This window comes from Protomyctophum bolini, assembly GCF_963924005.1.
Source record: "Protomyctophum bolini genome assembly, chromosome: 20".
NCBI lineage: Eukaryota > Metazoa > Chordata > Actinopteri > Myctophiformes > Myctophidae > Protomyctophum > Protomyctophum bolini.
In genome coordinates this window covers 18,339,605-18,353,906 of record NC_137881.1, presented here as the reverse complement: position 1 = coordinate 18,353,906, position 14,302 = coordinate 18,339,605, and the positions used below count along the sequence as shown (strand labels likewise).

The window sequence follows — 14,302 nt, the reverse complement described above, 5'->3', positions numbered from 1 at the left end:
ACATAGAGTCTATGTGTACAGCTGTAATACATGTAACTTAGTCTTAAATTAACTTAATCTATCTATAAATGCACCTCTGTCTATGTCATAGACAGAGGTGCATTTATAGATAGATTCATTTTAATTGAATGTGCAATTATTAACTACCTGGCTGGTAGTCAGAACATAGCCTCGGAAACCCAGGCATTAGAACACAAAACCAGGGATCCCCTTGGGGTTACTTGGGGGGAAACCTCTGCAGTACACAGAAAGAGCAGAGCAGGCTCATTCAGTATCTCAGGCACACCCATCTGTATTCTGTACCTGCTGCTTTGTGGACAGTGACTCACACACACACACACACACACACACGCACACGAGCGCGCGCGCACACACACACACACACACACACACACACACACACACACACACACACACACACACACACACACCTGTAAACCTTCCGGAAAGAGCCGAGTGTTTCCCGAGCGTCTCCGACTCCCCTCCTCGCCTTCGTCGTTCAGTTCAGTCGTGGTGCAAGTAGGCAGGCAAGCAGCAGAGAGAGCAGGCAGCAACAGCAGCCATGTTGCCGTGGTGAGTGTCTTGTTCCGGTATCAGGGCAGCGGATCGTGATCACAGGCTGTCTCTGACTGTCAGACCCGTTCCCACGAACGATCACGCAGAACAAAACAAGCCACCCACCCTCCCCCCGTTGGTTGAACACCATGGATTTTACAACTTGATGATCCGTTCCTCCAGAGTAAAGAGACACCCCCGACCGTCGCGGAAGGAAATCAAGACCCGTCGGTCTCTACCGAAGCGAGCCGAAGCGGAGCGGACGCGACCCACTCCACTCACTCACCGCAGTGCAGCGTTTACCAGCGAGCTGTTATTCACATCACGCAGCTCAGCGGTGCTGGTGGTCCGGGTGGATCGTGAGTCCTGTTGTGTGTGGCGGGTCGATCTGCTGTGCGTTCCGCCGCTGGCTGGAGGGGAAGCGGAGCTAAGCGGCTAACAACTAGCCCCGCTTCCACACACACATCAGGCTAACCAGACAGGCAGCTACATCGGCTAACCCGGGGCTAGCCACTTAGCCCAGCTAATCGAGTTAATTCGACATTCTCCGTTGCCATGTGACATCGTTTCACACGGCGTTGCTTTTAATTATTGATATTTTATATTATTATAATTCTTATTTTTTTTCCCTCCCTACGTTGTGGATTTATCGCCGGGACGGTGGGCATCGAAGCAGGAAGGTCTCGACCTCACCAACCGGGGGAAGAACTGAAGAAACAAGTTTTTGGCCTGAAAGTTTTCGAGTCCTCGGACTTGATTTTAAAACCTCAGAAGGAAACAACCACTGGAACGTCAACACGCGGCCAAAACACATCACTTTATTATACATATTGATATGAACGTTGACGGGGTAGACGTGGTGGTTTGACAGGGAACATGTTGAACCTCTCCTAGCCAGCTCTACAGGTTAGCATTTGGAGCTAACGTCAGTTAGCCTGGCTAGCTCGCTGCTGGACACCGTTCGACGTCGCCTGAATGCAGGAGTGAATTGTTTTCGTTTTTTAAGCAGACCTTTTGTTGTTGTTGCCCTGTTCATAAGCATGGGACGTGTGGTCACTGTAAGCTAGTTAGTAGCCACCTGGCTAACGGTGGCTAGCCGCTGATGTGGGATTCAACTTGTTGATTCACTGAGCTGCTAGCTGGCTAGCACAGACTGACTGGACCTCACCCCACCATCACCTCTATTGTCACAACCTTTAAATGGTCAACACACACTAAAGAAGACCCCCCCCCCGTCTCACTATTCCTCTCCACCATTTTTTTGTGCAATTATAAGTCATTGGGGGGGAAAAGATGTCAACAAGACCCCCACTGGTGCAAGTCATTGAGAATTCGGCTGGACAGGTAAGATTCTTTTTTTTTTTTTTTTACAGCTCACTTGTCAAATTTCTGTTTCAAGTCCTGACATAGGCTTGGCAGGAGCGTTTCCTGCAATCTTGGATTGTCACTGGTGCTTTGCAGGGGCAAAACAATGCCAGTCTCTATTTGGTCTTCTACAGAGAGCCTGCTTGTCCTGGCATTCTCTCCCTCTCTAGCTCCTTCTCTCTCAATGTTTTCTTTGCCACCCCAGCAGTGATTCACCAGCTTGCCTACGCAATCTCATTGGGTTTCCCACTCATAGTCGGACAGAGACACAATTTTAGGTTTCTGTTTAGACTGTGAGCCAGGGCATGTCCTTCACCACCACCACATTTGTTAGACGTAGGCACGTAGCCTCTTGTAATACAGTGAACTATCTAAATTTGGGACTCAGTCAGTGATCAATGCCTATTTAGCAGCACATGTCAAATATTTACATGGCACTGTAGAACCTTTATTTATGACCTCATGACAAACTAATTTATTGATTATGGGGGGAGTGGGGGTCCACATTTTTCGGATTCTGAACAGCATTTTGCATTTTGTCAGACTTTGCAACTGAAATATTACATGAATAAAATAATTTATTTCCTGTTGCAACTAAAGCAGCTTCCATCAACAGTACAGTGCAGCTAGTAAATGAAGTTCACAACATCTTGATGAAAAGTTTGTGTCGGTCAGGAATCAGGATACTTGAATATGTCATAATTTAACAAACTACTTGCAGTTGGTTTGGAAGCAGACGCGTCAGGGCTCATATATCAAATCGCACAATGGCTTTCAAAAGGTTTTTGGTGCCGAGGCACACTCAGGCGTAACAACAAAATTCCAGGGCACATCAAGTCATTGATGGCCTGAAAGTGGCACACAAAGCACTGTGTGATCACACAGGGGAGGGGAGACACACAGCCAGCCTGCTGGACATGGCCAAAATTGCATTAACTCAGATGAGTAAAGTGTGACTGTATGCTCCTCAAACGACGGTATAAAGAAAGTGTTAAGAGTCTTTGTTTGCTGTCGATTTTCGTATTCACAGCAAAAGCAGAATTGAAGCAAGGTTTTGTCGCCGAATAGTTCATCACCAGTTGATGATCACTAGTTCAGAACCAGTATGGTAGATTGCTAGCACTGTCATTGTTGAGGCAATTGTTCCCATGAACTCTCTCAGGATTTCTGCTGGCATTTTGAGAAGCTTAGCTGGCAACGTCACCAGCAGAGTGAGTTTTGTCCTGGGATGTGGGGGTTGTTGAGAGATACTTACAGCTCACAGCAACGTTTTGGAACAAACATAAGGCTGTCTGTCGATTGATGTCCATTCTCTGAAGCCGTAACCAAGGAAACGTGGATAAAAGAAATGTACCAAAAGTATTCTTTCCTCCTTAGAAAACTGATTTGATGTTTGTATCTGGGAGAAACACTTGGTTTGACCTCAAAGATTTTTAATAGGCATGGCCACCCTGGCCCGGCTTTGTAAATCATTATTGGAGAACTGGAGGAGCAAAGCCTACAAGTCTGTGTAGAACGCATAGAATAGATAATAGTATCTGTAGGATTTAGTACGTTTATAATGGGAGCCACTGTGACCTGCACTGAAATGAAGACAATTACTTTTCCAGTGCAGACAGTACCTTGCGTTACAGAGACTGCTGGTGATGAGTCTTGTTTATGTTTTGAGTTAAAAAGACAAACGTGCTGTGGGTGTGAATGTGATTGTGTGTAGGAAGTGTGTGTCTATGGGAGAGTGGATAATGTTTGTGTTGGTTGGGCACGGGCAGCTACAGGTATTTGTAACTATGTTTGAGTGGAGTGACGTTTTATTTGCGCAATCACCCCAGTGGCTTTGATAATTGCAGTTTCATAAATAGAGGAGATGCATACAATCTCACATAAGACACTTTACTGTTGCCTGCTTCTGTCAATGATGTTTCAAATTATAGTTCATATTTTCAGCTACTGCTTATTTTCTATACGAACTGTAGTTTACGGACCAGTTTTGTTTGCACTTGTTCATATGTTATGTCATGTCATTCACGAAAATGTATATACTCTATTTATACTGTTGGATATACAAGTAGCTTCTCAGTCTCCCAGGAAAACTCCAGTAACTTATCTTCAACAATTTTGCCAAAAGATAGCCCTCAAAATGTTAATTGTCCATGGGTGTCTCTCAAGAGAGTTTGGCACTAATAATTGTTCTGCAGTCTTTCATTACACTACAAATGCTTTACAAACATGCAGCCCCCTTGCACTGCTGTCACAACGCCACTCATTGTGAGCTTGTAGATCTTCTATAAAAAAAAAAGATCTTGGGGAAAAATATGTGGAATATTTTGACATTTTAGCAGAGTTCCTTCATGGGATAAAATATTTTCAGATGTGTGCATTTGGAGGTCCTTGACATGAAAATGGTTGAGAACGAAGCATTGGTTTGTTTAAACAACATTACACGGCAAGCCCAAAAAAAGCAACTACACAGTAGAAATAAGATGAAAAAAAAAAACCCACAGCCACCACCATTATTTACACGCTACTTTAGCCCAAAGTCGGTTATGATAAGCAGACATGGGAAAACTGCTGTCTTTTTATCCAGGGGGAAATGAGTTGTACCTAAAACGTTCAAAAGCCGTTGGCTGCTTTCGACAGCCAATGGGCGACTCGCATGTGATCGAGTCACAAAAGCCCAGACAGTTCAAATTGTCTTCCTTTTTGCTCCCGGTGGAGAAAAACCGCTGACGGAAGCTGCATATTGATATTATGATCTCACTGCGTGTCTGTGTCAGGCTGTTGCAAACAATGGATCTCTGTTGCCCTTATAAGGAGTGTGTGTGTGTGTGTGTGTGTGTGTGCACTTTATACCAGGGAATGAGAAAAGGTAAGCGTCTGTATGAAATCACTGGTTATGTTGGTGTAAGCAAATGTACATATCATACAACCTTACCTGGAACAGAGTTCAGTAGAGTTGATTATCTAAGCCTTATACTGTAGTTGCGACACACACACACACACACACACACACACACACACACACACACACACACACACACACACACACCTGTATGTGTGCATGCTAGTCGACACACACACACACACACACACACACACACACACACACACACCTGTATGTGTGCATGCTAGTCGACACACACACACACACACACACACACACCTGTACGTGTTCACGCACGCACGCACACACACGGTGTCACACGCACACCTGTTATGTGTGCAATGCCTGTTTTCCAGAGACTCCATAAAGCACCATGGTCTGTTGCGTTTGTCTATGCTGACATGCACACAACTTGACTTTTTCCATACACTCATCGTCACACACCGTGGCCCCTAACCTTCACTGAGTCAGGTAGTCGAGGACTCGATGTCGTGTCTCTGTCGCCAACTCTGCTGCGCTCATTCTTGCGTACACTGGGCAGTTGTTTAAGGGGTGAAAAAGAGAGTTCTGGGTTGGGGGTGCGGGGGTGTGTGTAATGGCCAGCTCTCAGCTGGGTCTGTAGGTGAAAGATCATTAGAGAGAGAGACACACACACACACACACACACACACACACACACACACACACACACACACAGAGTCTAAAAGGCCATGTAAAGAAAGCCTATGGTGTCAGGTCTCAAGATTCAGGACAAGATGGCACCGGACATTAACACCACATGAGTGTTGACACTTGGCAGTGTGTGACAGAACGAGAGAGAGAGGGAGACTTTGGAACATGTATAATCTGTGTCGGTGTGGAGGTGTTCCGATTGATCAGCTGACCGGTGGCAGCAGATGATGTAAACCTAATCGTGTCCAGGGCTTCAGAGTCAGACTAACCCTCACCCCCATCCCAGATCAGTCCTAAAATATAAATTGAACCGCCCTCATGCTATTATCTCTAATATTAGTCATGTGATCAACATGGATCTGTCTGATTGTCCATATTCCATCCTAATTGTAATCATGAACACGGCATGTGATTGCCATGAAATTATGAACGCACATTCCCACAATAGGTAGAGCAAGAAATGCCAAAAAAATCCAATCGTCCTCATAGTTGCACTATAACAGGCCGATTTGTGTCTTATTACTGCACCGATAATGTGTAAAACTTTGTAAAAATGTTGCCCTGCATTTTTCACATCTGCCAAATTGGTACACATGATCTTTATAGTAATGTGATCAAGACTGATCTGTGTGATTGTTTTTGAGTACTCTCTTACAGAGCTATGTGTGTGGCTGGCTGGCTGGCTGGGTGCCTGGGTCTGAGCACGAAAATAGCATGGTTGTTTTTCACCACCTGTGCGCAACCTAACACACACACAAACACACACACGCACATATTAACTGTATATATGAAGATTTCGGATGTGCCAGTACAGTAGTGACACTACAGTAAAGGGACCCCCACACGGTAACTCTGTTGGCCAGAGGGATGCAGTTTAGAGACCAGGATGTTACTGCATGTTTTTTGTGACTCACTCCACACAAAAAGGCCCTTTCGCCAACCCCACCTAGGGTATGGGCGCTGATGACACGGATGCCCACAGTGCTCCTGGTGGGAATCTCTCACTGACGCCCTGTGGGGACCCGCCTCCGCTGCTCTCTAGCAAAGTGTCCCACTGTCGTGGAGGGTTTAGAATTCCCCTAAAATAAACAACACCAGGTAGCTACTCACCGAAACAAAGCTTGCTAGACCTTGGTAAAAGTCTATTCTCCAAGCTGGGAAGCGTCTCACCGGACAGAGTAACTTCTTCTACTACGGCATTTCCGGGCTGTGCCTGTGCCGATCCACTTGGATGCATTATTTCATGACACAAATAGTCCTGGGGACCTGAGATGCTTCCCAGCCTGGATAATTGACTTTTCCCTATAGTCTAGCAAGCTTTGTTTCGGTGAGTAGCTACCTGGTTTTGTTTATTTTCGGGGAATTCTTATTTCGAAATCCTCAACGACAGTGGGACATTTTGCTAGAGAGCAGCGGAGGCGGGCCCCACAGGGCGTCGGTGAGAGACTTGCTGACACACTGGCTCATGGCTACGTACCCCCCTGCTCCTACACATTTTTGTCCAAACATCACAAACGTTCCTGACCTGGTGGAGACCTGTGCTCAGAAGAGCACTTTTTCTAGTTATTATCACTGTTGAAATGGCTTGTCAATCATTTCTATTTTTATACCGTGACTTTGTGGCTACTAAAGATCTGATCACAGCCAGGGTTGCTTGCGTGTGCAAGAGGGGGTGTGGATTTCATAGTGTTTCTGCGGTAAAGAACCATGTGCGGAATTATGGTAAAACCTGGCTTGTACTTTGTCCGAATTTAGCCGATCTACAAGCCCACAACGTGACTCATCCTCAGGTCTTTGAGGGCTTTTAGATTGGCTAGCAACACAATCGTACAAACGAAGCATTAACCACACTTATTGACACGGTCTCTAAATGCAGTCGGCCTGCCTCAGGACATGCTTCGTGGTTTTGGTTCAGATGGGACTGTAGAGTTATTTATTTGAGACGAGCAGACCTGTTGTTATTGAGAGTTAAATGAAAGACCACTATTGGCGTCGATAAGCCTTCACAGCACGGAACGCTGTGAAATGAATGCTAGCACCATGACGACTGGCTGTGTTAAAACAGAACCTCTTCTGCTAATCATGGCCGTGGCGGCTTCGGTTCCAAACGGGGAGCTTTCATAGAGATGCCCAAATGTTAAACAAACAATTTGATAACAATGTGTCGTTTATTCAAAACGGCTCACTTTTAATGCGATCACATTCCATTTAACATAGCATCTTTATCACTATCCACATCATATCTATAACGTTACTCTTTTTGTAGCGCAGCAATATTTTCCATGGAAAGGAGACTCTGACTGGATGGTAAATATGAAGTTTCATCATATTTACCGTCACGTGTGTCTTGTCCTGGGAGTTTGCACACCGCTTTGTGCAGTGACCATTGTTATGCACAGTTGGATCCCGGCCCAAATATATTTAGTTTGGTCTCAGCCCGGGACGTCAGGATTCCCTTAGTCTCGAGCCCTGCTAGTGTCTGTCTCCGTCCATGGATGTTTATCTCCAAAACTGGAGACGAAACAAATTTTGCTCCTAATGTACATACCTGGGTTGCAGTGTGATCTGTTGGGACATGGTTGATGGGACACATCTCTCAGGCTGATTTTATAATGCAGATTGAGGACCAACTGCCATTGTTTGCATAATGCCCTTGTTAGTTTAGGGATCGTGGCTGGAAATGGCGGAGACGTCAGACTATGGAGTCATGTCGGAGTGATACGGTTGACTTGGCTGGCCTGCATTTAGCATTACATCCAGCATTACACGGTTTCCCTTCTATAATACATTTAGCAACAAGCTCCAAAATACAGACCAATTGGCAGAGAAGAAATATGAGGCTAGTGCATATCGAATCACTACTACCACATGAACACTATTGTCTGGCCTTGGCGTGTTATAATAGGGGAACATTTGGTGAAAAGGTCAGATCTACAAGCTTGCAATGCGTTGTGAGGCTATGGAACTGCTATTTCCGGCAAGAGATTTTATGTCTAAAACCATTTCTTTTTTATTATTACTATAGAAATAAGGAATTGAATGTGCTACGTACATTCTTGTATGATGAAGTAGTAGAGCATTCGTTTACAAAAAGGAGATGCAAGGTTTCTGCCCAACATCGATTATATAGGGTTTAATTGGTTAAGCCTCCGATGCATAGTAATGAATTGCATTTTTTATGGATATTGCCATTAAAATGTATTCTATTTTTAAAGCTGCTAATAAGTTGCTAATATGTCAACATTTTGAATGATCTTTTGTTTTTGGTCGGAAAAAAAAAACTTGGTCGATTGGGTCGAAATGACTAACCAATCAGGAAGGACACAATGTCCAAATCGACCAATGACAAAGCTTCTAGGAAAATCTTTGAATGCAGATTGCGTGCCCTAGATGAGTCACAGAGAAAAAAATTGGGAGCGTTTTACCCATTGCGGTGATTGCGCACGCACACAGCCCCACACACACACACACACACCCACCCCCCCCCCCCCCCAACAGGAGTAGTGGTGGTTTATTTTCCGAGGGGCACAGGCTAAAACAGAGGGATTGTTGCCGTCTTTAGAAGTGAATGATATATTGACCATATATCGATACCGTGATACCGTTGCCTTTTTGCGATACTGATATTGCGCATGTTCATTCCTCTAATGATACAATAATGATATATTGTGCAGCCTTACTTAATATACACTTGTGTATTTCAACAGACACCACATACTATTAGCATGAGTTAGCACGCATTTATTTGAGAGTAGTTGTGAATGGTTGTGTAGTACCTATTTGACATTCTGCGTCCATGCTACTTGTGGATGAGTCACCAACAGCAATCTATAGCACACGTACATATACATATGGCATGCTTAAACACACACACACACACACACACACACACACACACACACACACACACACTCTGCCGTTCCACCCAGGAAACCATAAATTATGGCTCTCTCCATACCAGACCAGTCACTAGGCAGATGAACTGAAAGACAAACCTAGCCAGGTCCTTAGCAACAGAGAACATGACACACATGCACACACACACACACACACACACACGCACGCACGCACGCACGCGCACACACACACATGCTCATTCTCACCTCAAACAAATCTGAATGGATGAAAAACAGTTCTGTGTTAATTTGATTGTGTTCTTTTAGTTATATTAAGCCACATACAAAGTCTTAAGAGTGATTGAGTCCCCCTGCTACAGAAATCCGATGGCTCTGTGTGTGTATGTGTCGTCATGACTTTGGTAAAAAATAATACGGACTGTATTGCCACTTACAGTGCTTGTTTTGCCAACAATGATGTGAAGTTCAGTGCGTCTTGATGCTGGGTTTGTGTGTTGGATTGTTTTAGGGAGCGGGGGAGAGAACAGGCCTTTCCAGTCGAGCCAGGCAGTGGGTGTGCTCCCTAACTGCAGACCTGCTTGTCGTAGGGCTAAGACGTCATTCAGGTGTATGAGAGTGTGTGTGTGTTAGTGACTCAGTGAGCGCACCGTGTTAACATCTACTATACTCTTTCATCTGATTTATGGCATTATATGGCATTCTTTCCCCTAAGGAAGTGAGAAAATGTACCTTTTGAGAAGGAAGTTGAAGTCCACAAAGTTATGTGAGGCAAGTGGATGTAATAATGTGTACTCATTGTGCTTAATGACGTCGTCAAATGGCTGTATGATAATTATCTGACTTATCAATACTACTTCCCATACACGTGTTTCAGGTTTTAAGGAAGTAGCGAGAAAAAGCTTTACAGAAAATGACACGAGTGAGTGACACACCTTCTCACTTGGCTACACAACATAAGATAATAATAATATATCCCCATGATCATCACAGCTGTGAACAGTGACATTTGTAAAGTGCAATAAGCTGATTATTATCCTACATGTTCCTTATCAAAGACTGCATTCCCCCAAGAGTCTATACTAGTCTATACTAGATTCATTGCATGGTAAAAATCGATCGATACCGATATTGCAGTACAAGTTTCCACTTTCCAGAAGGGCTTACATTACACCTGTTATACAGTAACAGTAATTATGGGCATGGATGCAGACTTCTACAAAACCAGTGCATTATTTTCTTATCGCCTAATTTATTAGGCCAGCCTACTGATCTTCACTCTGTTTCTTGGTGTCACAACCAAAGGAGATGAGCACATTTTAGTACAAACGACTTAAAAGAAAATATGTAACATTTATTTATCTTTCACTTTACATTTTTCAAATGTCTTTAATTTTATTTGTCCTACAGTTGGACCCTTTTGAAAGCTTCCCTGGAAAACAATGATAGAATTAGCATTACAAAAGGCTTTTTCATTGAAGTAATTTCCCCCCCCTGCTCTATACCAGATCTACAAGCTCACAACATGCTGCGACGCATTGTGAGCTTGTAAATCATCCGTTTTTGCCAAATGTTTATTAGTTTTTTTCCATAACTTTTCCCATGAGGCCACTGGATTACAATGCTGAAAAGGGAAACCACCGTTCTGCCTTAAAGCAACGCGGGTGAAATAAGATACCATGATCACCACAGGAAGTTGAAGGAGAACTGTGGGGTCAAAAAAATATCTTTCACAGAATAAAACAATATGATTATGATAATAAATGGTAGTTAAATAACTAGAATTTAATTTAGTAGAGTAGATGTTTCTGGCTATGTCTCAGACACATGCATGTGCGTGCGTACACACACACGGGCACACAGACACACATTTCCCTCAATGGCTAGCATAAACATCTACACTTTGCTAATATACAGAAAGAATACAAAAAGCATATTATATTCCATAATCAAATATTATTTGACCATTTTTGCAATACAGCGCCAGGCAATGGCATCTTTGTATGAGGAATACAATTAAATAAAAAATGCACCGTCTTGTCTGTCACGTGACATCACATGCAAAAGCAGAGACGTTTCCTTATTTTACCGGCCCACATGTGCGTTCCTCGGCCACGTGCACACTCGCATAGCACAGAAAACCACACAATGATAGAACCGCAGAATTTTCAATTAATTATTAACTGTTGAGTTTAATTGATTCATTTCTAAACGGTGATAAATCGATTAACTATTAACATCCCTAGTAGCAGCAGAATGAGGGCATACAGGCAACCAACTGCTTCATTGTAGATCCCCACTGTGGCACCAACAGAGCAAACAAAGCTTGGAATTGGTTTGACATATGCACATACAAACATGGCGCATGCGAAGCACACACACACACACACACACACACACACACACACACACACACACACACACCCACCCAAGGGAGTTAGGGTAATCCAGTGCAAGAGCACACATTCATACATATACACGACATTGAATTCACAGCAAACTGAGACCCAGTGTGGCACCACCTTGCTAAATCAAGGGGCCTCTCTTAGGTTTGCTTAGCTCGTGCATGTGTGTGTGTGTGTGTGTGTGTGTGTGTGTGTATGTATGTATATATATATGCGAGGGAATGTGTCAGTGATCGAGTCTGCGTTAGTGGAGAATACTCGTGTAAAAGGAAATGGCTTCATTTGTACGATAAATCTCAGACATTTATTTATGTAGCGGTTTGACCATCAGAATGTTGAAAAATCTAAACCTCCACAATACTTAAAAGCTATAATTACTGTAGTTACTATGCCTAGTACAACTCAATGTGACTTTTAGTCTGAAGGATAAAACAAACCAAAAAAAAACCTGAAGGATTAAGTAGTGCATTTTTTCCAGACCTGAGGACGATTCTAAAAAAAGGCCTCTAAATCCTGTCTTCCGGTTTTCTGAATAACCTATGTATCTATGTCGGTGGTTCTCAACCTTTTTCATGTCAAGGACCCACCGAATTACCTGTATTGGGCTGCGGACCCCCATCTGAAAATGTTGTTTCAGGGACCCCCCCAGAAGAAAAGAAAAAAAACGTTTGCTCTGAAAGAATATACATTGAATTTGCGACACATTTTCCAGATTTAAAAAAAATAGAAACGAAAGCCGAGAGGAGAGATGGGAGAAAATATTCGTGCCACATTTTCACGATTTTTCAGAGCTTGTACATCTGCTATTTTTCAATAGCTAAAGTATAACATAATGCTTAAAACACAAAGGGGTTAAAGGTTGTCTAACTACTAGACTACTAGACGGTTTCAATCGTCTACCCTAGCGTCCCCATTCTGGACATGTCATAATTTAAGTGGAAATAGGCAAACACAGATAGCAGACGCAGATAGCAGATCTATTTCACAACACTGTTTTTAACTTGTAGAACAGCAGTTTTTTGGCGTAGAGAAACAATAGGATGTCGTAGCCATGAACAGACCCTTGGGCAGTGGGGACCCAGGTCAACAGATTATATAGGGTTTAAATGTTTAACGACTGTCGTAGTGTATTCACTAACATTCAGTAAGGAATGTTGTACCACTGTGTCTCTTCTACTGGTCTATACTGTGAGCAGGCTGCCAGGTACAGTAGAACGTCATCGTTTGGCTTTCTGACCTCATGTCTTTCTGATGCCCCCCTCTCAGCAGTTTGTCCAAATCATATGGTTGGTTATGTCATGATTGTGGTGGCAGAGCCAGATTCCTTCATTCATGGTCATTCAGGGTTTTTCCTGTACGCCAGAGTGTAGAGTAGGAGAGTAGCGACACGCTTTGATCTCGCCGCAAAGCGGGTGCCTATGGGCTATAGTTCCAAACATTGCTCCTATGGCTGGAACTATCCCATTGAGATAGAATGAGCACTTCTGCATTCCTTTGTTAAAATGGGAGTCAACTCCAGTGTCGCCACTCTCTTAGTATATTACTCTGCTGTATGCCAACTACACAAGTCTATATATTATTTTATACTATACTAATACATGTGTACCTTAACATGTGTGTCTATATATATATATATATATATATATATATATATATATATATATATATATATATACATATACAAACAAATTGTCAATAAAATAATCGATAGTTGCAGGCGAAGAGACTGCAATTTTCTGTTCTCAAAGTGACAGATGGCTTCCCCTGCTCTTCTTACGATGAAGCAACCAATGCATGTGTACTTTTTAAACTGCCATTTAATTTGAGTAAAAGCTGTGCAGTGTGCATATATTGCTGCTGTTCTCATGGTATTCCTTTTCCGTCTTCTTTATTGTGATCATAGCTATGTGCACAATAATGCAGTGTTTATATTAGTCTTGCATGGTCTACATGGTTGATTTAGAGATTTATGTATGTGAATCACGTGCTAGGAGACCATGGCTTTCTCAGATCCCTCTGTGGTAACGATACTTTAAGGCCCACCTACCTACCCGCTAAAACAGAGCGAGAGAGAGATAACCGAGTGGAAGAATGAGCGCGAAGCAAAGCAAGGACACCCAGGGATTTGGCTGGATGGATCATCTTGAACGGGAGAGAATGGGGGAGATATGGGGAAGATGAAAGTAGAGGGGAGAGAAGAAGAGAGGTAGAGAGATGGGGAAGAGAGGGGAGATGGGGAAGAGAGGAGAGATGGGGAAAAGAGGAGAGATGGAGAAGGAAGGAGAGATGGGGAAAAGGAAAGAGGAGAGATGGGGAAGAGAAAAGGAGAGGGGCACAAAGGCTGGTGAGAGCAGGATACACTACAGCCAGCGACAGATCACCATGGCAACACAGTCATCACGACCTGGAGACAGGAGGCGTGTGTATGTGTGGTTGTACATACATACATACGTGTGTGTGTTGTGTATGTGTTTGCCTCCGCACCCACAAGATTAGTATAATGTGGTAATGTAATGTGGTAATGTAATGCGGTTGTGGTGTTGTTACCCATAATGAAACCGTCTTTGTCC

At 43.4% G+C, this 14,302-nt stretch overlaps 1 protein-coding gene across 12 annotated transcripts in view; it reads left to right on the top strand.

Moving 5' to 3' along the window:
- Positions 1-522: 522 nt before the first annotated feature.
- Positions 523-14,302, top strand: part of mark2b (MAP/microtubule affinity-regulating kinase 2b) — an 81,271-nt gene continuing 67,491 nt past the window's right edge. For all 12 annotated transcript variants that reach the window (XM_080791946.1, XM_080791939.1, XM_080791944.1 and 9 more), the window contains exon 1: positions 523-1,899. In XM_080791946.1, the coding sequence (XP_080648072.1) occupies positions 1,849-1,899 (51 nt within the window). In that variant the 5' untranslated portion in view covers positions 523-1,848. The remainder of the gene's footprint in view (positions 1,900-14,302) is intronic.